Source organism: Pseudophryne corroboree, chromosome 1 (genome assembly GCF_028390025.1).
Source record: "Pseudophryne corroboree isolate aPseCor3 chromosome 1, aPseCor3.hap2, whole genome shotgun sequence".
NCBI lineage: Eukaryota > Metazoa > Chordata > Amphibia > Anura > Myobatrachidae > Pseudophryne > Pseudophryne corroboree.
The window spans coordinates 491,056,456-491,078,881 of record NC_086444.1 but is presented as its reverse complement, the minus strand read 5'-3'; the positions used below and the strand labels follow the sequence as shown (position 1 = coordinate 491,078,881).

Sequence of the window (22,426 nt, the reverse complement as noted above, 5' to 3'; positions counted from 1 at the left end):
TCTCAAACATAATGGACAGATTAAGGAATTCTCCAGTGTGAATGCTAGTATCGTCCCAACAAGTGATAATACCTGGTAGCCTGTGGGCTAGCTGCCTGCTCCCCAGGTCATAATGTAGTTGTAGCATGCTAATCCCCACCTCCTTACACACTGTAATAACATTGACATTTGGTGCCCACAAGCTACTGCGTATTATCCTGCACTGATTCAATGTGAAATTCTGAAACTCACATGTTGGGAAGATAGTAGCATTAACATTGGAACATGGCTGAAAATCCATTATGCTAGAAGATTTTGCAGACATATCTGTTAAGACATGGAGCCTAGATTGTCGTAAGTAAATCATTTATGTTTTGGAATGTACCCTACTTTATACAAGATGTACAGCTGTGGGAGTTTCTTGGTTCTATAAGTAAATAGCGCCACTTACAGCGTCCTGCGGAAAAGATATTTGCTACCAAACAATTTTAAGTCCTTGAAATAGTCACTTAGTTTTATTTAATCTTAACGTTGAGTCATTCTAGTTTGTCAGCTGTTTAGTGTCCTACCAGCTAAAGCCTAACAGCATTCATCTGTCTGCATCTCCTGAGACCGCACTGCTGTGACACAGAGGCCTCTTGTTAGTACACTGATATACAGTGGAATCTTCTCTTAAAAGTTCCATATTGGCCAATACATTGTTCTAATTATAATGAGGTTAGATTGTGCTAAATGTGCTATTCACTTGCCATACAAAGGTATAGCTGCTGTTTTTGGCTGTGGATGATTAAACTAGAGCTAGATAAATTGCCTGCTTAGCTTATTTTGCATCTAGTACCTTATAAAGCAGAAGAATAATGAAGTGTACTTTTATGTGCCCTTTTTTTTTTTTTTTAAAGGGGGTTTGTAGCAAGAAGTATTTTCCAATATCTGTCAGTTGAACCAAAGTAAATAGTGTTTCTCTGACGTCCTAGTGGATGCTGGGAACTCCGTAAGGACCATGGGGAATAGCGGCTCCGCAGGAGACTGGGCACAAAAGTAAAAGCTTTAGGACTACCTGGTGTGCACTGGCTCCTCCCCTATGACCCTCCTCCAAGCCTCAGTTAGATTTTTGTGCCCGGCCGAGAAGGGTGCACACTAGGGGCTCTCCTGAGCTTCTTAGTGAAAGTTTAGTTTTAGGTTTTTTATTTTCAGTGAGACCTGCTGGCAACAGGCTCACTGCATCGAGGGACTAAGGGGAGAAGAAGCGAACTCACCTGCGTGCAGAGTGGATTGGGCTTCTTAGGCTACTGGACACCATTAGCTCCAGAGGGACCGAACACAGGCCCAGCCTCGGAGCTCGGTCCCAGAGCCGCGCCGCCGGCCCCCTTACAGAGCCAGAAGCAAGAAGAGGTCCGGAAAAATCGGCGGCAGAAGACATCAGTCTTCAACAAGGTAGCGCACAGCACTGCAGCTGTGCGCCATTGTTACTCAGGCACACTTCACACTTCGGTCACTGAGGGTGCAGGGCGCTAGGGGGGGGCGCCCTGAGCAGCAATGTTAACACCTTGGCTGGCATAAATACACCACATATAACCCCCAGGGCTATATGGATGTATTTTAACCCCTGCCAGAACTCACCAAAAAAGCGGGAGAAAAGGCCGCCGAGAAGGGGGCGGAGCCTATCTCCTCAGCACACGGTCGCCATTTTCCATCACAGCTCCGCTGGAAGGACGTCTCCCTGACTCTCCCCTGCAGTCCTGCACTACAGAAAAGGGTAAAAAAGAGAGGGGGGCACTAATTTGGCGCAGTTTTGATACTAACAGCAGCTATAAAGGAAAAGCACATTTTATAGTGGTATTCCTGTCTATATATAGCGCTCTGGTGTGTGCTGGCATACTCTCCCTCTGTCTCCCAAAGGGCTAGTGGGGTCCTGTCCTCTATCAGAGCATTCCCTGTGTGTGTGCGGTGTGTCGGTACGATTGTGTCGACATGTTTGAGGAGGAAAATGAGATGGAGGCGGAGCAATTGCCTATTATACAGTTGTCACCCCCTAGGGAGTCGACACCTGAGTGGATGAGCTTATGGAAGGAATTGCGTGACAGTGTCAGCTCTTTACGACAGACAGTTGACGACATGAGACAGCCGGCTACTCAGCTTGTGCCTGTCCAGGGGTCTCAAACGCCATCAGGGGCTTTAAAACGCCCGTTACCTCAAATGGCAGACACAGACACGGATACTGACTCCAGTGTCGATGATGAGGAGACAAACGTGACTTCCACTAGGGCCACACGTTACATGATTGAAGCAATGAAAAATGTATTGCATATCTCTGATGATACAAGTACCACTAAAAAGGGTATTATGTTTGGTGAGAAAAAACTGCCTGTAGTTTTTCCTGTATCCGAGGAATTAAATGAAGTGTGTGATGAGGCGTGGGTTTCCCCCGATAAAAAACTGATAATTCCTAAAAGGTTATTAGCATCGTACCCTTTCCCGCCAGAGGATAGGGCACGTTGGGAAACACCCCCTAGGGTGGATAAAGCGCTCACACGTTTGTCTAAACAGGTAGCACTACCCTCTCCTGATACGGCCGCCCTTAAGGAACCTGCCGATAGAAAGCTGGAGAATATCCTAAAATGTATATACTCTCACACGGGTGTTATACTGCGACCAGCAATCGCCTCAGCCTGGATGTGCAGTGCGGGCCTGGCGTGGTCGGATTCCCTGACTGAAAATATTGATACCCTAGATAGGGACAGTATATTACTGACTATAGAGCATTTGAAGGATGCATTTCTATATATGCGTGATGCACAGAGGGATATTTGCCGACTGGCATCAAGAGTTAGCGCGCTGTCCATTTCTGCAAGAAGAGGTTTATGGACGCGGCAGTGGTCAGGTGATGCGGATTCTAAAAGGCACATGGAAGTATTGCCTTATAAGGGGGAGGAGTTATTTGGGGTAGGTCTATCAGACCTGGTAGCCACGGCAACTGCTGGAAAATCCACATTTTTACCCCAGGTAGCTTCTCAACCTAAGAAGACACCGTATTATCAGGCGCAGTCCTTTCGGCCCCATAAGGGCAAGCGGGCAAAAGGCTCCTCATTTCTGCCCCGTGGCAGAGGGAGAGGAAAAAGGCTGCAACAAACAGCCAGTTCCCAGGAACAAAAGCCCTCTCCCGCCTCCGCAAAGTCCTCAGCATGACGCTGGGGCTTTACAAGCGGACTCAGGCACGGTGGGGGCCCGTCTCAAGAAGTTCAGTGCGCAGTGGGCCCACTCGCAAGTGGACCCCTGGATCCTTCAGGTGGTATCTCAGGGGTACAAATTGGAATTCGAGACGTCTCCCCCTCGCAGTTTTCTAAAGTCTGCTTTACCGACGTCTCCCTCAGACAGGGAGGCAGTATTGGAAGCCATTCACAAGCTGTATTCCCAGCAGGTGATAATCAAGGTACCCCTCCTACAACAGGGAAAGGGGTACTATTCCACACTATTTGTGGTACCGAAGCCGGACGGCTCGGTGAGACCAATTTTAAACCTAAAATCCTTGAACACTTACATACAAAGGTTCAAATTCAAGATGGAGTCACTCAGAGCAGTGATTGCAAACCTGGAAGAAGGGGACTATATGGTGTCTCTGGACATCAAAGATGCTTACCTACATGTCCCAATTTACCCTTCTCACCAAGGGTACCTCAGGTTTGTGGTACAGAACTGTCACTATCAGTTTCAAACGCTGCCGTTTGGATTGTCCACGGCACCCCGGGTCTTTACCAAGGTAATGGCCGAAATGATGATACTCCTTCGAAAGAAGGGAGTTTTAGTTATCCCTTACTTGGACGATCTCCTGATAAGGGCAAGATCCAGGGAACAGTTGGAAGTCGGAGTAGCACTATCTCAGATAGTGCTGCGCCAGCACGGTTGGATTCTCAATATTCCAAAATCGCAGCTGATCCCGACGACACGACTTCTATTTCTAGGGATGATCCTGGACACAGTCCAGAAAAAGGTGTTTCTCCCGGAGGAGAAAGCCAGGGAGTTATCCGAACTAGTCAGAAATCTCCTAAAACCAGGCCAAGTCTCAGTGCATCAATGCACAAGGGTCCTGGGAAAGATGGTGGCTTCTTACGAAGCAATCCCATTCGGCAGATTCCACGCAAGAACCTTCCAGTGGGATCTGCTAGACCAATGGTCCTGGTCGCATCTTCAGATGCATCAGCGGATAATCTTGTCACCAAGGACAAGGGTGTGTCTCCTGTGGTGGTTGCAGAGTGCTCATCTTCTAGATGGCCGCAGATTCGGCATTCAGGACTGGGTCCTGGTGACCACGGATGCCAGCCTGAGAGGCTGGGGAGCAGTCACACAGGGAAGAAATTTCCAGGGCTTGTGGTCAAGCCTGGAGACATCACTTCACATAAATATCCTGGAGCTAAGGGCCATCTACAATGCTCTAAGCCTAGCAAGACCTCTGCTTCAAGGTCAGCCGGTGCTGATCCAGTCAGACAACATCACGGCAGTCGCCCACGTAAACAGACAGGGCGGCACAAGAAGCAGGAGGGCAATGACAGAAGTTGCAAGGATTCTTCGCTGGGCGGAAAATCATGTGATAGCACTGTCAGCAGTGTTCATTCCGGGAGTGGACAACTGGGAAGCAGACTTCCTCAGCAGACACGACCTCCACCCGGGGGAGTGGGGACTTCACCCAGAAGTCTTCCACATGATTGTGAACCGTTGGGAAAAACCAAAGGTGGACATGATGGTGTCCCGCCTCAACAAAAAACTAGACAGGTATTGCGCCAGGTCAAGGGACCCTCCGGCAATAGCTGTGGACGCTGTGGTAACACCGTGGGTGTACCAGTCAGTGTATGTGTTCCCTCCTCTGCCTCTCATACCCAAGGTACTGAGAATCATAAGAAGGAGAGGAGTAAGGACTATACTCGTGGCTCCGGATTGGCCAAGAAGGACTTGGTACCCGGAACTTCAAGAGATGCTCACAGAGGACCCGTGGCCTCTACCTCTAAGAAAGGACCTGCTCCAGCAGGGACCCTGTCTGTTCCAAGACTTACCGCGGCTGCGTTTGACGGCATGGCGGTTGAACGCCGGATCCTGAAGGAAAAAGGCATTCCGGATGAAGTCATCCCTACCCTGATCAAAGCCAGGAAGGATGTAACCGTACAGCATTATCACCGTATTTGGCGTAAATATGTTGCGTGGTGCGAGGCCAGGAAGGCCCCTACAGAGGAATTTCAACTGGGTCGTTTCCTGCATTTCCTGCAAACAGGACTGTCTATGGGCCTAAAATTAGGGTCCATTAAGGTTCAAATTTCGGTCCTGTCGATTTTCTTCCAGAAAGAACTGGCTTCAGTTCCTGAAGTTCAGACGTTTGTCAAGGGGGTGCTGCATATACAGCCTCCTTTTGTGCCTCCAGTGGTACCTTGGGATCTCAATGTAGTTTTGGGGTTCCTAAAATCACATTGGTTTGAACCACTCTCCACTGTGGACTTAAAATATCTCACATGGAAAGTGGTAATGCTGTTAGCCCTGGCTTCAGCCAGGCGTGTCTCAGAATTGGCGGCTTTATCCTATAAAAGCCCTTACCTGATTTTTCATACGGACAGGGCAGAATTGAGGACTCGTCCTCAATTTCTCCCTAAGGTGGTTTCAGCGTTTCACTTGAACCAGCATATTGTGGTACCTGCGGCTACTAGGGACTTGGAGGACTCCAAGTTGCTGGACGTAGTCAGGGCCCTGAAAATATATGTTTCCAGGACGGCTGGAGTCAGAAAATCTGACTCGCTGTTTATCCTGTATGCACCCAACAAGCTGGGTGCTCCTGCTTCTAAGCAGACTATTGCTCGTTGGATTTGTAGCACTATTCAGCTTGCACATTCTGTGGCAGGCCTGCCACAGCCAAAATCTGTAAAAGCCCATTCCACAAGGAAGGTGGGCTCATCTTGGGCGGCTGCCCGAGGGGTCTCGGCTTTACAACTTTGCCGAGCAGCTACTTGGTCAGGGGCAAACACGTTTGCTAAATTCTACAAATTTGATACCCTGGCTGAGGAGGACCTGGAGTTCTCTCATTCGGTGCTGCAGAGTCATCCGCACTCTCCCGCCCGTTTGGGAGCTTTGGTATAATCCCCATGGTCCTTACGGAGTTCCCAGCATCCACTAGGACGTCAGAGAAAATAAGAATTTACTTACCGATAATTCTATTTCTCGTAGTCCGTAGTGGATGCTGGGCGCCCATCCCAAGTGCGGATTGTCTGCAATACTTGTACATAGTTATTGTTACAAAAATTGGGTTATTATTGTTGTGAGCCATCTTTTCAGAGGCTCCTCTGTTATCATGCTGTTAACTGGGTTCAGATCACAGGTTGTACGGTGTGATTGATGTGGCTGGTATGAGTCTTACCCGGGATTCAAAATCCTTCCTTATTGTGTACGCTCGTCCGGGCACAGTATCCTAACTGAGGCTTGGAGGAGGGTCATAGGGGGAGGAGCCAGTGCACACCAGGTAGTCCTAAAGCTTTTACTTTTGTGCCCAGTCTCCTGCGGAGCCGCTATTCCCCATGGTCCTTACGGAGTTCCCAGCATCCACTACGGACTACGAGAAATAGAATTATCGGTAAGTAAATTCTTATTTTTATTATAGTGTAGCTGCTACCATCCTGCTATCCATGTGCCTAAAGCACTTATTCAAACCAGACAGAGGGTTAAGTGAGTGTCTGTGACTCGTATTTGTTTTATGTCCGTAATTCTTGGTAATCACTACATACTGTAGTCTCAGACTTTCACTGGTGGTTATGATCGTGCGCGTCTGTTGGGTTTTAGGAAAAAGCGGTCATTGTTGCTAAATGGTTAAAGGATTAAATTAATTGGATACAAGTAAACCACACCCCAACCTCCACTTATGTAATTGGCAATGTCACGCACAGCACCATATGATAAGTATTTTATTTTCCATGCAGGACAGTGATGGTGAAAAAAGTGATGATAACCTGGTGGTGGATGTTTCCAATGAGGTGTGTGTACTGTTTATTTTATATTTTGTTTGCTGGATTTAAATTTTTTTGTTTTATTGAATTTTCATTGCTCTACGTAAAGAGACAGGCTTGTGTATTGCATGTAACATGGTAATAGCAGTGATGTTACAACGTCTTGATTTTTTTTTTTTAAAGGACCCTTCTTCGCCCAGAGGTAGTCCGGCACATTCGCCAAGGGAGAACGGTTTGGATAAAGCCCGACTTTTAAAGAAGGATCCTCCAATCAGTCCAGCCTCCATTGCATCATCAAGCAGCACTCCTTCTTCAAAGTCCAAAGAACACAGCCTTGTAAGACCACTTACTATATGCTTACTATAGTTGTATATAGGATTAGATCTGCTACAGCTAGCCATGTCCATGGGTAAGCTTGTGAGAATGTGCGGGCGTTTTGTTTTACTGCCAAGTAATGCCCATCACTAGTCCAGTATTTCATTGTAAATAAATGCAAATAAGATAGGTAAAACCATTGTTTTCTTTTTTCTCTCCCTAAGTAGCAGTTTTGTTAATAAATACATAGGTTGAGTATTGTAGAGCTGCAGTTGTTATATGCATTTTCTGCTGCCAAGTAATGCATTATCACTGACGCTGTGGGCTCTGGCATAGGTAGAATTAGCCAAGCCAATTAAGTGTGAGGTGTCAACAGAAGAGCGGACTGTTGTACCAAACGTTTTTAGAAATCCAGGGTAAATGTCGAAGGAGCAATTTGTTACCCACATTTGTTTTTTGTTTGTGTTGGCAACCTACCTTGAGTTATTTAACAATCAAAAATACGGAATAGTCCGTTTTGTTCTATACTCAAAGACCTTAGTAAGCGTACCACCCTTTTAAACAAATAAAGATGACCTTTTTAGCATGCATTGAATGTTCAAAATGTGGTCAGAAGGGGTTAATTAGCTATATGTAGTCTCCTAAAATAATAAGTGTTACTACTTTGATAAATAAGGTTCAGTGTTGTGATTATGTTTCGTCAATATGTTGCACTGAGCTATAGGGAAAATACACTCTGGGGTATATGTTCCCTTTAAACCTTGCAGCTGGATGACATCTTCTGCACAAGCTATTCCTTACAGGTGTGTTCCATTCAAGCTGCTCTGGTTACACAGGACTGCTGTACACTCCTATGTTATGAATAGATACTTGAAAGATATGATTGTGAAAGCACATATGTTATGACTCTTCCATTAGGTATGTTGACTTTAGCTGGGTGAATATTTGAGGTTTGCTGTAGAGTAAACCATAAAGTCAATAAGTTGTTTACTTTTGGGAGGATTCAAGTCATTTAGCATGTTGTATCCTTTCGTTCAGCCAGCGATTCCTTTTGTTAGTGGCTGTGTAGTGCTGATGTAACACTTACCTGTTTTTTATTATTCAAAGACGAGCATATTTGCAGTCAGGCATTCGTATGGATTGATTTGTTTTTGGTGGGGGGCTTGGTTTTTTTTTCTTTTCTTTTTTTTCTTACTTTTGTCTTTAACTTTTTGTTCACCTCCTGGAAGAATGAGAAGTCTACAACTCCGGTTTCAAAATCTAACACACCTACTCCAAGAACTGATGCCCCCACACCCGGAAGTAATTCGACTGGACTGCGGCCTGTGCCTGGCAAACCTCCAGGAGTCGACCCATTAAGTAAGATGTTTTTTATTTAATTACACTTTTACATTTATTACACAGATGTCCTCATCGCCAATATTGGAATTCCGAGGCATTCATTTAATTGAATGCGATGTGCTACCGAACATCATTGTAATGCTCAGCTCTGTACATATCAGACTGTCACATTACCTCCATCTTCACAAGTTTTCCTTTGCCCTTCCATAGGGATTCCAGAGTAAACGTGCAATGTTAATAGCCATGAGGTTCCATTCTGGAACAACCATAATGGCCATTGCAGGTATTTGTTCCTGCCCCCTGGATCTAGAAGTGACCGTCCTATTTGTATGATTTTGACTTTGAATTATCACATCATTGCTTCAACTCTTTTGAAAAGTTGTGTATGTGTTAAGATTAGTTTAGATAAAAAGGTCTATAGTTGAAATGGGTTACTAAGGTAAGGCTCATTAAATAATGCAAAAAATATGCATGTTACTTATTTTACATGGTTGTACAGTATGGTTTACAGCCTAATTGTATACTTTTGCTTTCAGCAGGTCTGAGAACTCCCATGGCAGTTCCTTGTCCTTATCCAACCCCATTTGGTATAGTTCCACATACTGGAATGAATGGGGAGCTGACCAGTCCAGGAGCAGCTTATGCCAGTCTTCACAACATCTCTCCCCAGATGAGTGCTGCCGCGGCAGCAGCTGCTGCTGCTGCAGCCTATGGACGATCCCCTGTGGTAAGAACTTGATCCACTAGTTATGTGTTTACAAGGCTTTTCTTTTCCTGTGAACTGCTACCTTATGCTCATATGTTTTGTATAAAGGGGAATTCTACTTTTACACTCTGGAAGACCGTAGAACCTACAGTGCTAGGCTATTTGTATGATATGATAATAGGTAATGGTTTTAGGTGTTTTTTTTCTTTGGGGTGGGTTGAAAGTGGTCTGGCTCCTAGATTTTAGAAATATTTGTCAAGATCTGGCAGAAGGGCGTAAGCTTACCTTAAGGACAAACAGGGGCAGATGTATTAACATGGAGATGGCATAAGGAAGTGATATAGCAGTGATATGTGCAAGGTGATACACACACCAGCCAATCACCTTCTAACTGTTAATTTACATATTGGAGCTGATTGGCTGGTGCGTGTATCATCTTGCATTTATCACTGGTTTATCACTTCCTTATGCCTTCTCCAGGTTAATACATCTGCCCCACAGTGTTAATATTGTGTCCTTGTCAACAATTAATTTATGTCAACATGGTGAATGTTAAGCTAATATGCCAAGCCCAGTGAGAAGAGAGTTCAGCAAACATAGTTGCACAGTGGTAAGCATTGTTCCATGAGAGCACTGGGGTCATGAGTTTGATTCTCAACCAGGGTACTACTATCTGTGTGGCATTTGTATGTTCCTCCAGTACTTTGATTACCTGCCACTCTGAAAACATACTGGCAAGTTGGTGGGGCTCTATAAATTAGCTGTAATAACGATATAGGCTGTAGAAAACTTCCAATTTATATATCTAAGATTACAGCATATACAAAGACCCGTTTATAATAACTATTCCTTCTTGGTGAGGACTACAAAGCCACACACAGACCTATTTTAATAAATATATTGATAACATAAAGTAATTCAGCTTTCTCTTTAAAAGTGCTGATTAGAAAGACCAATACTCTGCAGTGTAGTGAAGGTGATCTGTAAGGGATGGCACTGGTTATCAGGATATTACAATCAATATTCAAAGCTATATACTTACGCCAAATGTGTTAAATAGCATTTATATTCAAGTAATTTTCTTCTCTTCCAATATACATTTAGGTTGGCTTTGATCCACATCATCACATGCGAGTTCCAGGAATTCCTCCAAATCTGACCGGAATCCCAGGCGGAAAACCGTGAGTAACTTATATTGGTTATCTTCCGGTCATATATTCTACTTTCTTATTTTAATCCCTTTATTTAAGTGTAAATCACAGTTTTGAAGAGGATTTTACCTTCCAGGGCTTTCGTAGTTGGCATCTGTTTCATCGGTTTCGGGGTTTTTTTTTTTTTTTGCTCCTTTGTAATGGTTTCATGGTTCATGGCACAAGCTGCAGATGCTTATTTTATGTATCTTTTGGAATACATTGTTTCATAAATAATTGCTATGTTGAACTTCAGTAGAAAGCTTCTAAATCAAAAGGATAGTCATGATGGTAAACTATGATGAGGGAGTGCAGTGTGACACTATAGGATAAGTAATGATGGTGCGCTTCACTTTAAAGCTTATATGGAGGAAAATAAAAATAATTTGTTTTTGATGCACATTTCCCGTATAAATACTCATAGAGCCTCATGCCCAATTAGATTTGTCCATTCGAGCTTAACTAAACTTAAATTAATAACGATTTTTAGGAACTGCCCTTTTGGTATTAGTTCAGAGGAGGTTATGGCTAGCCTTTATTACTTTTAATTGCAGTTGCTTTATTTTATCTGTAGTTAGTTTTTAAATAACATTTTAACATTTTCAGTGGGTGTGTGAAAATTTCTTAGTATAACAATAACATTTTGTGTACAGAAAAAAGATTTACCATTTGTTTTATGTTTTTTTTTTCTGTAATTAGTGCGTATTCATTCCATGTAAGTGCCGATGGCCAGATGCAGCCTGTCCCTTTCCCTCCTGACGCACTGATTGGCCCAGGAATCCCAAGGCACGCACGACAGATAAACACTCTAAATCACGGAGAAGTGGTTTGCGCAGTTACCATCAGCAACCCCACAAGACATGTGTACACCGGTGGGAAGGGATGTGTCAAAGTCTGGGACATTAGTCACCCAGGGAATAAAAGCCCCGTCTCCCAACTGGACTGCCTGGTGAGTGCCAGTAATAATTTGTGTATATTTTATTAGCTCTTTCTTATCTTGGCATGTTTACATTGTATTTCTCCGGCAGGGTCCACAGGTTATCCACAGGATAACATTGGGATATGATGAAACGACAACGGCTTTGCACCTATCGGTCAAAGCTTTTCGGCCTCCCAGCATGCAACGGGCCTGTCCATATATCCCTGCCTCCTGGCTCAGGCAAATATGTTTTTTGTTTGGTGCAGCAGGAGCCAGACCATGGTCAGAGGGCTGCTGGTATTTAGCAGCCTAAGCTTTCTTCTTTTTATAATCTTACTATTTCTCTGACGTCCTAGTGGATGCTGGGGACTCCGTCAGGACCATGGGGATTAGCGGCTCCGCAGGAGACAGGGCACAAAAATAAAGCTTTAGGATCAGGTGGGATACAGGTGGGATCAGAGTGGGATACAGAGAGACTCACCCCGCTTCCAGGACCGATCAATAAGTTTGCGAACACTGAGTGGATCCAGGCGCTAATAGTGTACACTGCTGCTCCATGAACCTACAGTGAACACAGACGCACCAGTCACACAGCCGCCTATGCTGCGACTGGGTCCCCTTTGTATACAGCGTCTCAGACGGAAGCTGGAAAACAGTTCATGGCGGGAGACTCGGAGGAAACTGGCCATGAACTGGTGGGAGAGGCGACCAGGAGAGTATCCGACTCCCCACTGCTGACATCGACCCTAGGGATCGCGGCCTCATACTATTCCTGGAGCCTATAATTCCTAAGACCTAGCGCTGGTGCACCTGAGGTGGCAACCGCGTCAGTTACTGTTTGGTAGTCTTCTCCCAAAACAGTACAGCTGTGTCCGTATTCCCCTTCTAAACGGAACCGATGCCTTACCTTCTCCCCGTGCTCCGGCCACAACCTGGTAACGTCTGCTGGACCTGCTAGTATATCCGACACAGACGCCCGCCGAAACAGCACTGTACTCGTGGGTAAGCATTGTCGCGACCAGGCGGAGAGTTGTTGGAGCAACTCTTTCTAAGGTATGTATAAGACACTTTTTAGAAAGATCACTTAAGAAAAAAATAAGATTTTACTTACCGATAAATCTATTTCTCGTAGTCCGTAGTGGATGCTGGGGACTCCGTCAGGACCATGGGGATTAGCGGCTCCGCAGGAGACAGGGCACAAAAATAAAGCTTTAGGATCAGGTGGTGTGCACTGGCTCCTCCCCCTATGACCCTCCTCCAAGCCCCAGTTAGGTTTTTGTGCCCGTCCGAGCAGGGTGCAATCTAGGTGGCTCTCCTAAAGAGCTGCTTAGAGTAAAAGTTTTGTTAGGTTTTTTATTTTCAGTGAGTCCTGCTGGCAACAGGCTCACTGCAACGAGGGACTTAGGGGAGAAGAAGTGAACTCACCTGCGTGCAGGATGGATTGGCTTCTTAGGCTACTGGACACCATTAGCTCCAGAGGGATCAAACACAGGCCCAGCCATGGAGTCCGGTCCCGGAGCCGCGCCGCCGACCCCCTTGCAGATGCCGAAAAGTGAAGAGGTCCAGAAACCGGCGGCAGAAGACTTTTCAGTCTTCATGAGGTAGCGCACAGCACTGCAGCTGTGCGCCATTGTTGTCACACACTTCACACCAGCGGTCACTGAGGGTGCAGGGCGCTGTGGGGGGCGCCCTGGGCAGCAATGAAATACCTATACTGGCTAAAAGATACATCACATATAGCCCCTGGGGCTATATGGATGTATTTAACCCCTGCCAGGTCTCAGAAAAACGTGAGAAGAAGCCCGCCGAAAAGGGGGCGGGGCCTATTCTCCTCAGCACACAGCGCCATTTTCCCTCACAGAAATGCTGGTGGGAAGGCTCCCAGGCTCTCCCCTGCACTGCACTACAGAAACAGGGTTAAAACAGAGAGGGGGGGCACTTATTTGGCGATATGATTATATATATTAAGATGCTATAAGGGAAAAACACTTATATAAAGGTTGTTCCTGTATAATTATAGCGTTTTGGTGTGTGCTGGCAAACTCTCCCTCTGTCTCTCCAAAGGGCTAGTGGGGTCCTGTCCTCTATCAGAGCATTCCCTGTGTGTGTGCTGTGTGTCGGTACGTGTGTGTCGACATGTATGAGGACGATGTTGGTGAGGAGGCGGAGCAATTGCCTGTAATGGTGATGTCACTCTCTAGGGAGTCGACACCGGACTTGATGGCTTATTTAAGGAATTACGTGATAATGTCAACACGCTGCAAGGTCGGTTGACGACATGAGACGGCCGGCAAACCAATTAGTACCTGTCCAGGCGTCTCAAACACCGTCAGGGGCGTTAAAACGTCTTTTTACCTCAGTCGGTCGACACAGACACGGACACTGACTCCAGTGTCGACGGTGAAGAAACAAACGTATTTTTCTTTTAGGGCCACACGTTACTTGTTAAGGGCAATGAAGGAGGTGTTACATATTTCTGATACTACAAGTACCACAAAAAAGGGTATTTTGTGGAGTGTAAAAAAAAACTACCTGTAGTTTTTCCTGAATCAGATAAATTAAATGAAGTGTGTGATGATGCGCGGGTTTCCCCCGATAGAAAATTATTGGCGGTATACCCTTTCCCGCCAGAAGTTAGGGCGCGTTGGGAAACACTCCTTAGGGTGGATAAGGCGCTCACACGCTTATCAAAACAAGTGGCGGTACCGTCTCCAGATAGGGCCGCCCTCAAGGAGCCAGCTGATAGGAGGCTGGAAAATATCCTAAAAAGTATATACACACATACTGGTGTTATACTGCGACCAGCGATCGCCTCAGCCTGGATGTGCAGCGCTGGGGTGGCTTGGTCGGATTCCCTGACTGAAAATATTGATACCCTTGACAGGGACAGTATTTTATTGACTATAGAGCATTTAAAGGATGCATTTCTATATATGCGAGATGCACAGAGGGATATTTGCACTCTGGCATCAAGAGTAAGTGCGATGTCCATATCTGCCAGAAGTTGTTTATGGACACGACAGTGGTCAGGTGATGCAGATTCCAAACGGCACATGGAAGTATTGCCGTATAAAGGAGAAAAAGACAACGTCTTTTCAGCCTCAGTCCTTTCGTCCCCATAAGGGCAAGCGGTCAAAAGGCCAGTCATATCTGCCATGGGATAGAGGAAAGGGAAGAAGACTGCAGCAGGCAGCCCATTCCCAGGAACAGAAGCCCTCCACCGCTTCTGCCAAGTCCTCAGCATGACGCTGGGGCCGTACAAGCGGACTCAGGTGCGGTGGGGGGTCGTCTCAAGAGTTTCAGCACGCAGTGGGCTCACTCGCAAGTGGACCCCTGGATCCTACAAGTAGTATCCCAGGGGTACAGATTGGAGGTTCGAGACGTCTCCCCCTCGCAGGTTCCTGAAGTCTGCTTTACCAACGTCTCCCTCCGACAGGGAGGCAGTAGTGGAAACAATTCACAAGCTGTATTCCCAGCAGGTGATAATCAAAGTACCCCTCCTACAACAAGGAAAGGGGTATTATTCCACACTATATTGTGGTACTGAAGCCAGACGGCTCGGTGAGACCTATTCTAAATCTGAAATATTTGAACACTTACATAAAAAGGTTCAAATCAAGATGGAGTCACTCAGAGCAGTGATAGCGAACTAGGAAAAAGGGGACTATATGGTGTCCCGGGACAGATGCTTACCTCCATGTCCCAATTTGCCCTTCTCACCAAGGGTACCTCAGGTTCGTGGTACAGAACTGTCACTATCAGTTTCAGACGCTGCCGGTTGGATTGTCCACGGCACCCCGGGTCCATACCAAGGTAATGGCCGAAATGATGATTCTTCTTCAAAGAAAATGGACGATCTCCTGATAAGGGCAAGGTCCAGAGAACAGTTGGAGGTCGGAGTAGCACTATCTCAAGTAGTTCTACGACAGCACGGGTGGATTCTAAATATTCCAAAACCGCAGCTGTTTCCGACGACACGTCTGCTGTTCCTAGGGATGATTCTGGACACAGTCCAGAAAAAGGTGTTTCTCCCGGAGAAGAAAGCCAGGGAGTTATCCGAGCTAGTCAGGAACCTCCTAAAACCAGGAAAAGTGTCAGTGCATCATTGCACAAGGGTCCTGGGAAAAATGGTGGCTTCTTACGAAGCGATTCCATTCGGCAGATTTCACGCAAGAACTTTTCAGTGGGATCTGCTGGACAAATGGTCCGGATCGCATCTGCAGATGCATCAGCGGATAACCTTATCGCCACGGACAAGGGTGTCTCTTCTGTGGTGGTTGCAGAGTGCTCATCTGTTAGAGGGCCGCAGATTCGGCATACAGGACTGGGTCCTGGTGACCACGGATGCCAGTCTGAGAGGCTGGGGAGCGGTCACACAGGGAAGAAACTTCCAGGGAGTATGGTCAAGCCTGAAGATGTCTCTTCACATAAATATACTGGAGCTAAGAGCGATTTACAATGCTCTAAGCCTGGCAAAACCCCTGCTTCAGGGTCAGCCGGTGTTGATCCAGTCGGACAACATCACGGCAGTCGCCCACGTAAACAGACAGGGCGGCACAAGAAGCAGGAGAGCAATGGCAGAAGCTGCAAGGATTCTTCGCTGGGCGGAAGATCATGTGATAGCACTGTCAGCAGTGTTCATTCCAGGAGTGGACAACTGGGAAGCAGACTTCCTCAGCAGACACGATCTACACCCGGGAGAGTGGGGACTTCATCCAGAAGTCTTCCACATGATTGTGAACCGTTGGGAAAAACCAAAGGTGGATATGATGGCGTCTCGCCTCAACAAAAAACTGGACAGGTATTGCGCCAGGTCCAGAGACCCTCAGGCAATAGCTGTGGACGCTCTGGAAACACCGTGGGTGTTCCAGTCAGTGTATGTGTTTCCTCCTCTGCCTCTCATACCAAAAGTACTGAGAATTATACGGCAAAGGGGAGTAAGAACGATACTCGTGGCTCCGGATTGGCCAAGAAGAACTTGGTACCCGGAACTTCAGGAGATGCTCACGGAATATCCGTGGCCTCTACCTCTAAGACGGGACCTGCTTCAGCAGGGACCGTGTCTATTCCAAGACTTACCGCGGCTGCGTTTGACGGCATGGCGGTTGAACGCCGAATTCTAAGGGAAAAAGGCATTCCGGAAGAGGTCATTCCTACACTGGTCAAAGCCAGGAAGGAGGTGACTGCACAACATTATCACCGCATTTGGAGAAAATATGTTGCGTGGTGTGAGGCCAGGAAGGCCCCCACGGAGGAATTTCAATTGGGTCGATTCCTACATTTCCTGCAAACAGGATTGTCTATGGGCCTCAAATTGGGGTCCATTAAGGTTCAAATTTCGGCCCTGTCGATTTTCTTCCAGAAAGAATTGGCTTCAGTTCCTGAAGTCCAGACTTTTGTAAAAGGAGTACTACATATACAGCCCCCGGTTGTGCCCCCAGTGGCTCCGTGGGACCTTAATGTAGTTTTGGATTTTCTCAAATCCCATTGGTTTGAGCCACTCAAATCGGTGGATTTGAAATATCTTACATGGAAAGTAGCCATGCTACTGGCCCTGGCTTCAGCCAGGAGAGTGTCAGAATTGGCGGCTTTATTGTATAGAAGCACATATCTGATTTTCCATTCGGACAGGGCAGAACTGCGGACGCGTCCTCAGTTTCTGCCTAAGGTGGTGTCAGCGTTTCACCTGAACCAGCCTATTGTGGTGCCTGCGGCTACTAGCGATTTGGAGGATTCCAAGTTGCTGGACGTTGTCAGGGCATTGAAAATATATATTTCAAGGACGGCTGGAGTCAGAAAATCTGACTCGCTGTTTATACTGTATGCACCCAACAAGCTGGGTGCTCCTGCTTCTAAGCAGACGATTGCTCGTTGGATTTGTAGCACAATTCAACTTGCACATTCTGTGGCAGGCCTGCCACAGCCTAAATCTGTCAAGGCCCATTCCACAAGGAAGGTGGGCTCATCCTGGGCGGCTGCCCGAGGGGTCTCGGCATTACAACTCTGCCGAGCAGCTACGTGGTCGGGGGAGAACACGTTTGTAAAATTCTACAAATTTGATACCCTGGCTAAAGAGGACCTGGAGTTCTCTCATTCGGTGCTGCAGAGTCATCCGCACTCTCCCGCCCGTTTGGGAGCTTTGGTATAATCCCCATGGTCCTGACGGAGTCCCCAGCATCCACTAGGACGTCAGAGAAAATAAGATTTTACTTACCGATAAATCTATTTCTCGTAGTCCGTAGTGGATGCTGGGCGCCCATCCCAAGTGCGGATTGTCTGCAATACTTGTACATAGTTATTGTTACAAAAAAATCGGGTTGTTATTGTTGTGAGCCGTCTGTTCAGAGGCTCCTACGTTTGTCATACTGTTAACTGGGTTCAGATCACAAGTTGTACGGTGTGATTGGTGTGGCTGGTATGAGTCTTACCCGGGATTCAAAATCCTTCCTTATTGTGTACGCTCGTCCGGGCACAGTATCCTAACTGAGGCTTGGAGGAGGGTCATAGGGGGAGGAGCCAGTGCACACCACCTGATCCTAAAGCTTTATTTTTGTGCCCGGTCTCCTGCGGAGCCGCTAATCCCCATGGTCCTGACGGAGTCCCCAGCATCCACTACGGACTACGAGAAATAGATTTATCGGTAAGTAAAATCTTATTTTTTTCTTAAGTGATCTTTCTAAAAAGTGTCTTATACATACCTTAGAAAGAGTTGCTCCAACAACTCTCCGCCTGGTCGCGACAATGCTTACCCACGAGTACAGTGCTGTTTCGGCGGGCGTCTGTGTCGGATATACTAGCAGGTCCAGCAGACGTTACCAGGTTGTGGCCGGAGCACGGGGAGAAGGTAAGGCATCGGTTCCGTTTAGAAGGGGAATACGGACACAGCTGTACTGTTTTGGGAGAAGACTACCAAACAGTAACTGACGCGGTTGCCACCTCAGGTGCACCAGCGCTAGGTCTTAGGAATTATAGGCTCCAGGAATAGTATGAGGCCGCGATCCCTAGGGTCGATGTCAGCAGTGGGGAGTCGGATACTCTCCTGGTCGCCTCTCCCACCAGTTCATGGCCAGTTTCCTCCGAGTCTCCCGCCATGAACTGTTTTCCAGCTTCCGTCTGAGACGCTGTATACAAAGGGGACCCAGTCGCAGCATAGGCGGCTGTGTGACTGGTGCGTCTGTGTTCACTGTAGTTTCATGGAGCAGCAGTGTACACTATTAGCGTCTGGATCCACTCAGTGTTCGCAAACTTATTGATCGGTCCTGGAAGCGGGGTGAGTCTCTCTGTATCCCACTCTGAGTATGGGTAATACCGCACTAAGTCTCTATCTACCTTTTGAGTACGAATAATTAAGTGCCTATCGCATATGATTCTGTATTCTATTACTGTTGTTTCTTTTGCTGTGCGTCTGAATACGGTAGATCTTTTTAAACATGATTCAGTAATATGTTCTCTTACATACTTGAAATGTAGTTGATGATGTGCTCATATTGCTTATTATACTAATGTATAACATGTGATTGACTGCTAGTGTGATTGCTGACTTTACTATATGTTCTGTCAGTTTATTTTCTATTCCGATCCTCAATGCTGGTGCATAGCGGGGTAGGGTCAGATAGTATGTCACTTTAAAAAGCTTAAAGTGATTACAATCACAAATTGTGTAGTACACTGGGGAAGTGTTGATTATTTATCATGTCTAATGAGCGGCTAAGGTGAGGAAGATACTCACAGCAACACCTACACTCATATCATGTTTGTCTTACAAAGCTGGGTTAACCTCTCAGGATCTGGTTCTGGATGGTTTGTGTGCAAATTGTTTTAGCTTTCACAAGGGTCTCTTGAAAAATACAAGGCAGATTCAGGTGCAGGTTGATCTGCCTTAGGCTATGTTTGCACAGACATTATCCAGTATAACTGAACGGATAATTCCAACTCCAGTACCAGGGAAAGGTTACACAATTAACCCTTACATGCAGCTTCCCACCTGCGGTTTATCACTTCCAGCAGCAGCCTCTCAAAGGAAACAGGCTGATAAGCCAGTGGTAAGTAAATCTTCATCCTCACAGGCTACACATGTTTCAGATGAGGATTCATCGGAGGATGAAAGCTCAATAAACTCTGGTTCGGCATACGTAGAGGAGGAGGAAGGTCTCAGCTCAGTGGATATAACTGAGTTATTTAAAGCTATGAAAGCCATTCTATCCTTAGAGGATTCAGCAGAGCCCGTGTTAAAAACCAAGGCACCTGTGTTTAAACGTCCCAGAACAGTTAAGACTGAGTTTCTGGGGTCAGATAAGCTGACTGAAATCATGGAAGAGGCTTGGGCTATGCCCAATAAGAAGTTTAGAATTCCTAGGAAATGGAATTCCAATTATCCTCTTCCAGCAGGGAATCGTTTTAAAATGGAGGTGGTTCAGAAGGTCGATATGCATGTGATTTAAATAGTGTGAAAATCTACATTACCTCTGCCTTCAACATCATTAAATGATCTCACGGATAGGAGAGTGGATGGATTTAAAAAACAAACAAACATTTTTTTCCCTGTCTGGGGCAGTCATAAGGCCAGCCATGGCTTCAGCTTGGATGGCAAAAGTCAGTGGCTGCCTGGGCTGATGCATTGGAGGGGGATTTTTCAATGGCATCTAGAGAGCAAAAATCCCATAAAGCACATATAAAACAGGCTGCAATGGTCTTGGAAGAAGCAGCATTAGATATGGGTACTATTGCCTCCAGGGCATCAGCTTCAACAATAGCTGCTCGCAGAGCAGTTTGGCCATGTACGTGGAAAGCTGATTCAGAATCTAAGAAGGTTTTTGGAATCTGCCTTTTTCTGGAGGTATTCTTTTTGGTAAAGAATTGACAGATATTTTGGAGTCAGAAGCAGACTCCAAGAAAGTAAAGTTTCCTTCCACATACAAATTCAAACCTAAATTTCCAGCTTTTCGGTCTCAAGGAAAAGCTAAAGCAAAAAGTGATGGCAGGCAGCCCCAATACAACAAGTCTGGTAAGACTAAAAAGCATTAGGCTACCGGTGACCAGTTGGTAAAACTGAAAATAAGCCATCAGCCTGATGGTGCGAGCCTCCACCTGGCGGATCCCTGGGAGGGGGCCGACTTCTTCAGTTTGCACAGATCTGACAGCAGTCTACAACAGATGCCTGGGTGCAGGAAGCAGTATCTCTAGGTTATGCTTTTGCCTTCAAGAAGCACCCTCCTCAAAGGTTTTTTTGTACCAGCCTGTGTAGGGTAGAGACGAAGGCCAGGGCTTTGCAAGAAGCAGTTCAGAAATTGCTTCATTCAGGAGTAATCATTCCTGTTCCTCCTGCACAACGAAGACAGTGTTTTTACTCTAACCTGTTTCTAGTTCAGAAGCCAAATGGGTCTTTCTGACCCATTCTCAATCTCAAAGTGCTGAACAAATACATTTGGGTACCTCTGTTTCATATGGATACTAAACGTTCCATCATTTTGGCCATGGAGCCAGGGGATTATATGGTATCCCTGGATATCCAGGATGCTTACCTACATGTTCCTATAGCACTGTCCCATCAGTGCCATCTCAGGTTCACTATCCTCCAACAGCATTTTCAGTTCCAAGCCCTACCTTTTGGGTTAGCCACAGCCCCCAGAGTATTTACCAAAATTATGGAGGCAGCTTATCTCTGCCAGCAGGGGATACACATTTTTTTCTATACCTCGACGATCTTTTAATCCTGGCACAGTTGCAGGAATTGCTCCTAGGTCATCTGCAACAAACAATAACATGTCTGCAAAGGCATGGGTGGCTCATAAATTGGACAAAATCGTCTCTGGTTCCGTCACAGCGGATGACTCACTTAGGGGCTGTACTGGATTCAAGCCTTCAGAGAGTAATTTTACCTCTGAACAAGATATCCAAGGTTCAGTCAAGGATTCAGGAGTTGCTACACAGTCAAAAGGTATCCATTCACACAGCAATGCGTGTGATGGGACTGATGGTGTAACATTTGACATGGTGAAGTATGCACAGTTCCACTCGAGGCCTCTGCAGCATCTGATCCTTGCCAAATGGAATGGGTTGCATCAGATGATAAAAACGCAGACCATGGTCCTTACGATGGAAGTAAGAGGGTCATTAGCCTGGTGGCTACAGACATCTCATCTGGACAAGGGGAGACCCTTTTGGATATCAGATTGGCATCCATTCTCAATATTTCCCAGTCTCCAGGGCTGGGGAGGAGTGTCAGAAAGGTTTTGTTTCCAGGGCAATGGAACTAGGAAGAATGTTGCCTGCCAATAAATATATTCGAACTTCGGGCCATATACATGGCATTGATTCAGGCAAAGGACATTCTTCGGGGAAAAACAATTCAGATCCACTCTGACAATGCGACGGCAGTAGCGTACCTCAACCATCAGGGAGGAAATCGCAGCCAAAAAGCTATGACGGAGGTAAGTCACACACTAAAGTGGGCAGTACTTCATCATCCAGCCTTTTCTGCAGTGTTCGTTCCAGGAATCCTAAACTGGGATGCGGATTTTCTCAGTCGACACACCATTCAGGCAAGCGAATGAGCTCTACACCAGGAGGTCTTCCAGACTCTAGTCGACAAGTGGGGGTTGCCAGAGAGAGATCTCATGACGTCCCGTCAGAACAACAAAGTTCTCGCATACGGGTCAAGAACAAAGGATCCCATAGTGATCTTTGTGGATGCCCTGTCTGTGAGATGGGACTTTCATTTGGCCTATGTGTTTCCTCCAATCACCTTATTACCCAGGATGGTGAGAAAGATAAAGCAAGGAAAGGGTGCCGTGATATTAATAGCTCCGGCTTGTCCCAGAAGACATTGGTACAGATCTGCAGAGAATGTCGATGAATGCTCCACTCCTGCTCCCTCAACGTCCAGATCTACTGATGCAGGGTCCTTGTTATCACAGTCATCTGTAACGACTGTCTTTGACGGCGTGGCTCTTGAAACCTCTATCCTGAAGTCAACAGATAATTCAAACAATGCTTAGAGCAA

The 22,426-nt window shown here is 46.2% G+C and overlaps 1 protein-coding gene across 8 annotated transcripts in view; it reads left to right on the top strand.

Annotated features, from left to right (window-relative positions):
- Positions 1 to 22,426, top strand: part of LOC134895232 (transducin-like enhancer protein 4) — a 201,358-nt gene that overhangs the window by 145,058 nt on the left and 33,874 nt on the right. For 4 of the 8 annotated variants that reach the window (XM_063913828.1, XM_063913826.1, XM_063913824.1 and 1 more), the window contains 6 exons: positions 6,927 to 6,980; positions 7,137 to 7,289; positions 8,498 to 8,627; positions 9,146 to 9,336; positions 10,420 to 10,496; positions 11,205 to 11,454. In XM_063913828.1, the coding sequence (XP_063769898.1) occupies positions 6,927 to 6,980; positions 7,137 to 7,289; positions 8,498 to 8,627; positions 9,146 to 9,336; positions 10,420 to 10,496; positions 11,205 to 11,454 (855 nt within the window). The remainder of the gene's footprint in view (positions 1 to 6,926; positions 6,981 to 7,136; positions 7,290 to 8,497; positions 8,628 to 9,145; positions 9,337 to 10,419; positions 10,497 to 11,204; positions 11,455 to 22,426) is intronic. The other 4 variants (XM_063913827.1, XM_063913829.1, XM_063913825.1 and 1 more) reach the window with 1 other exon arrangement.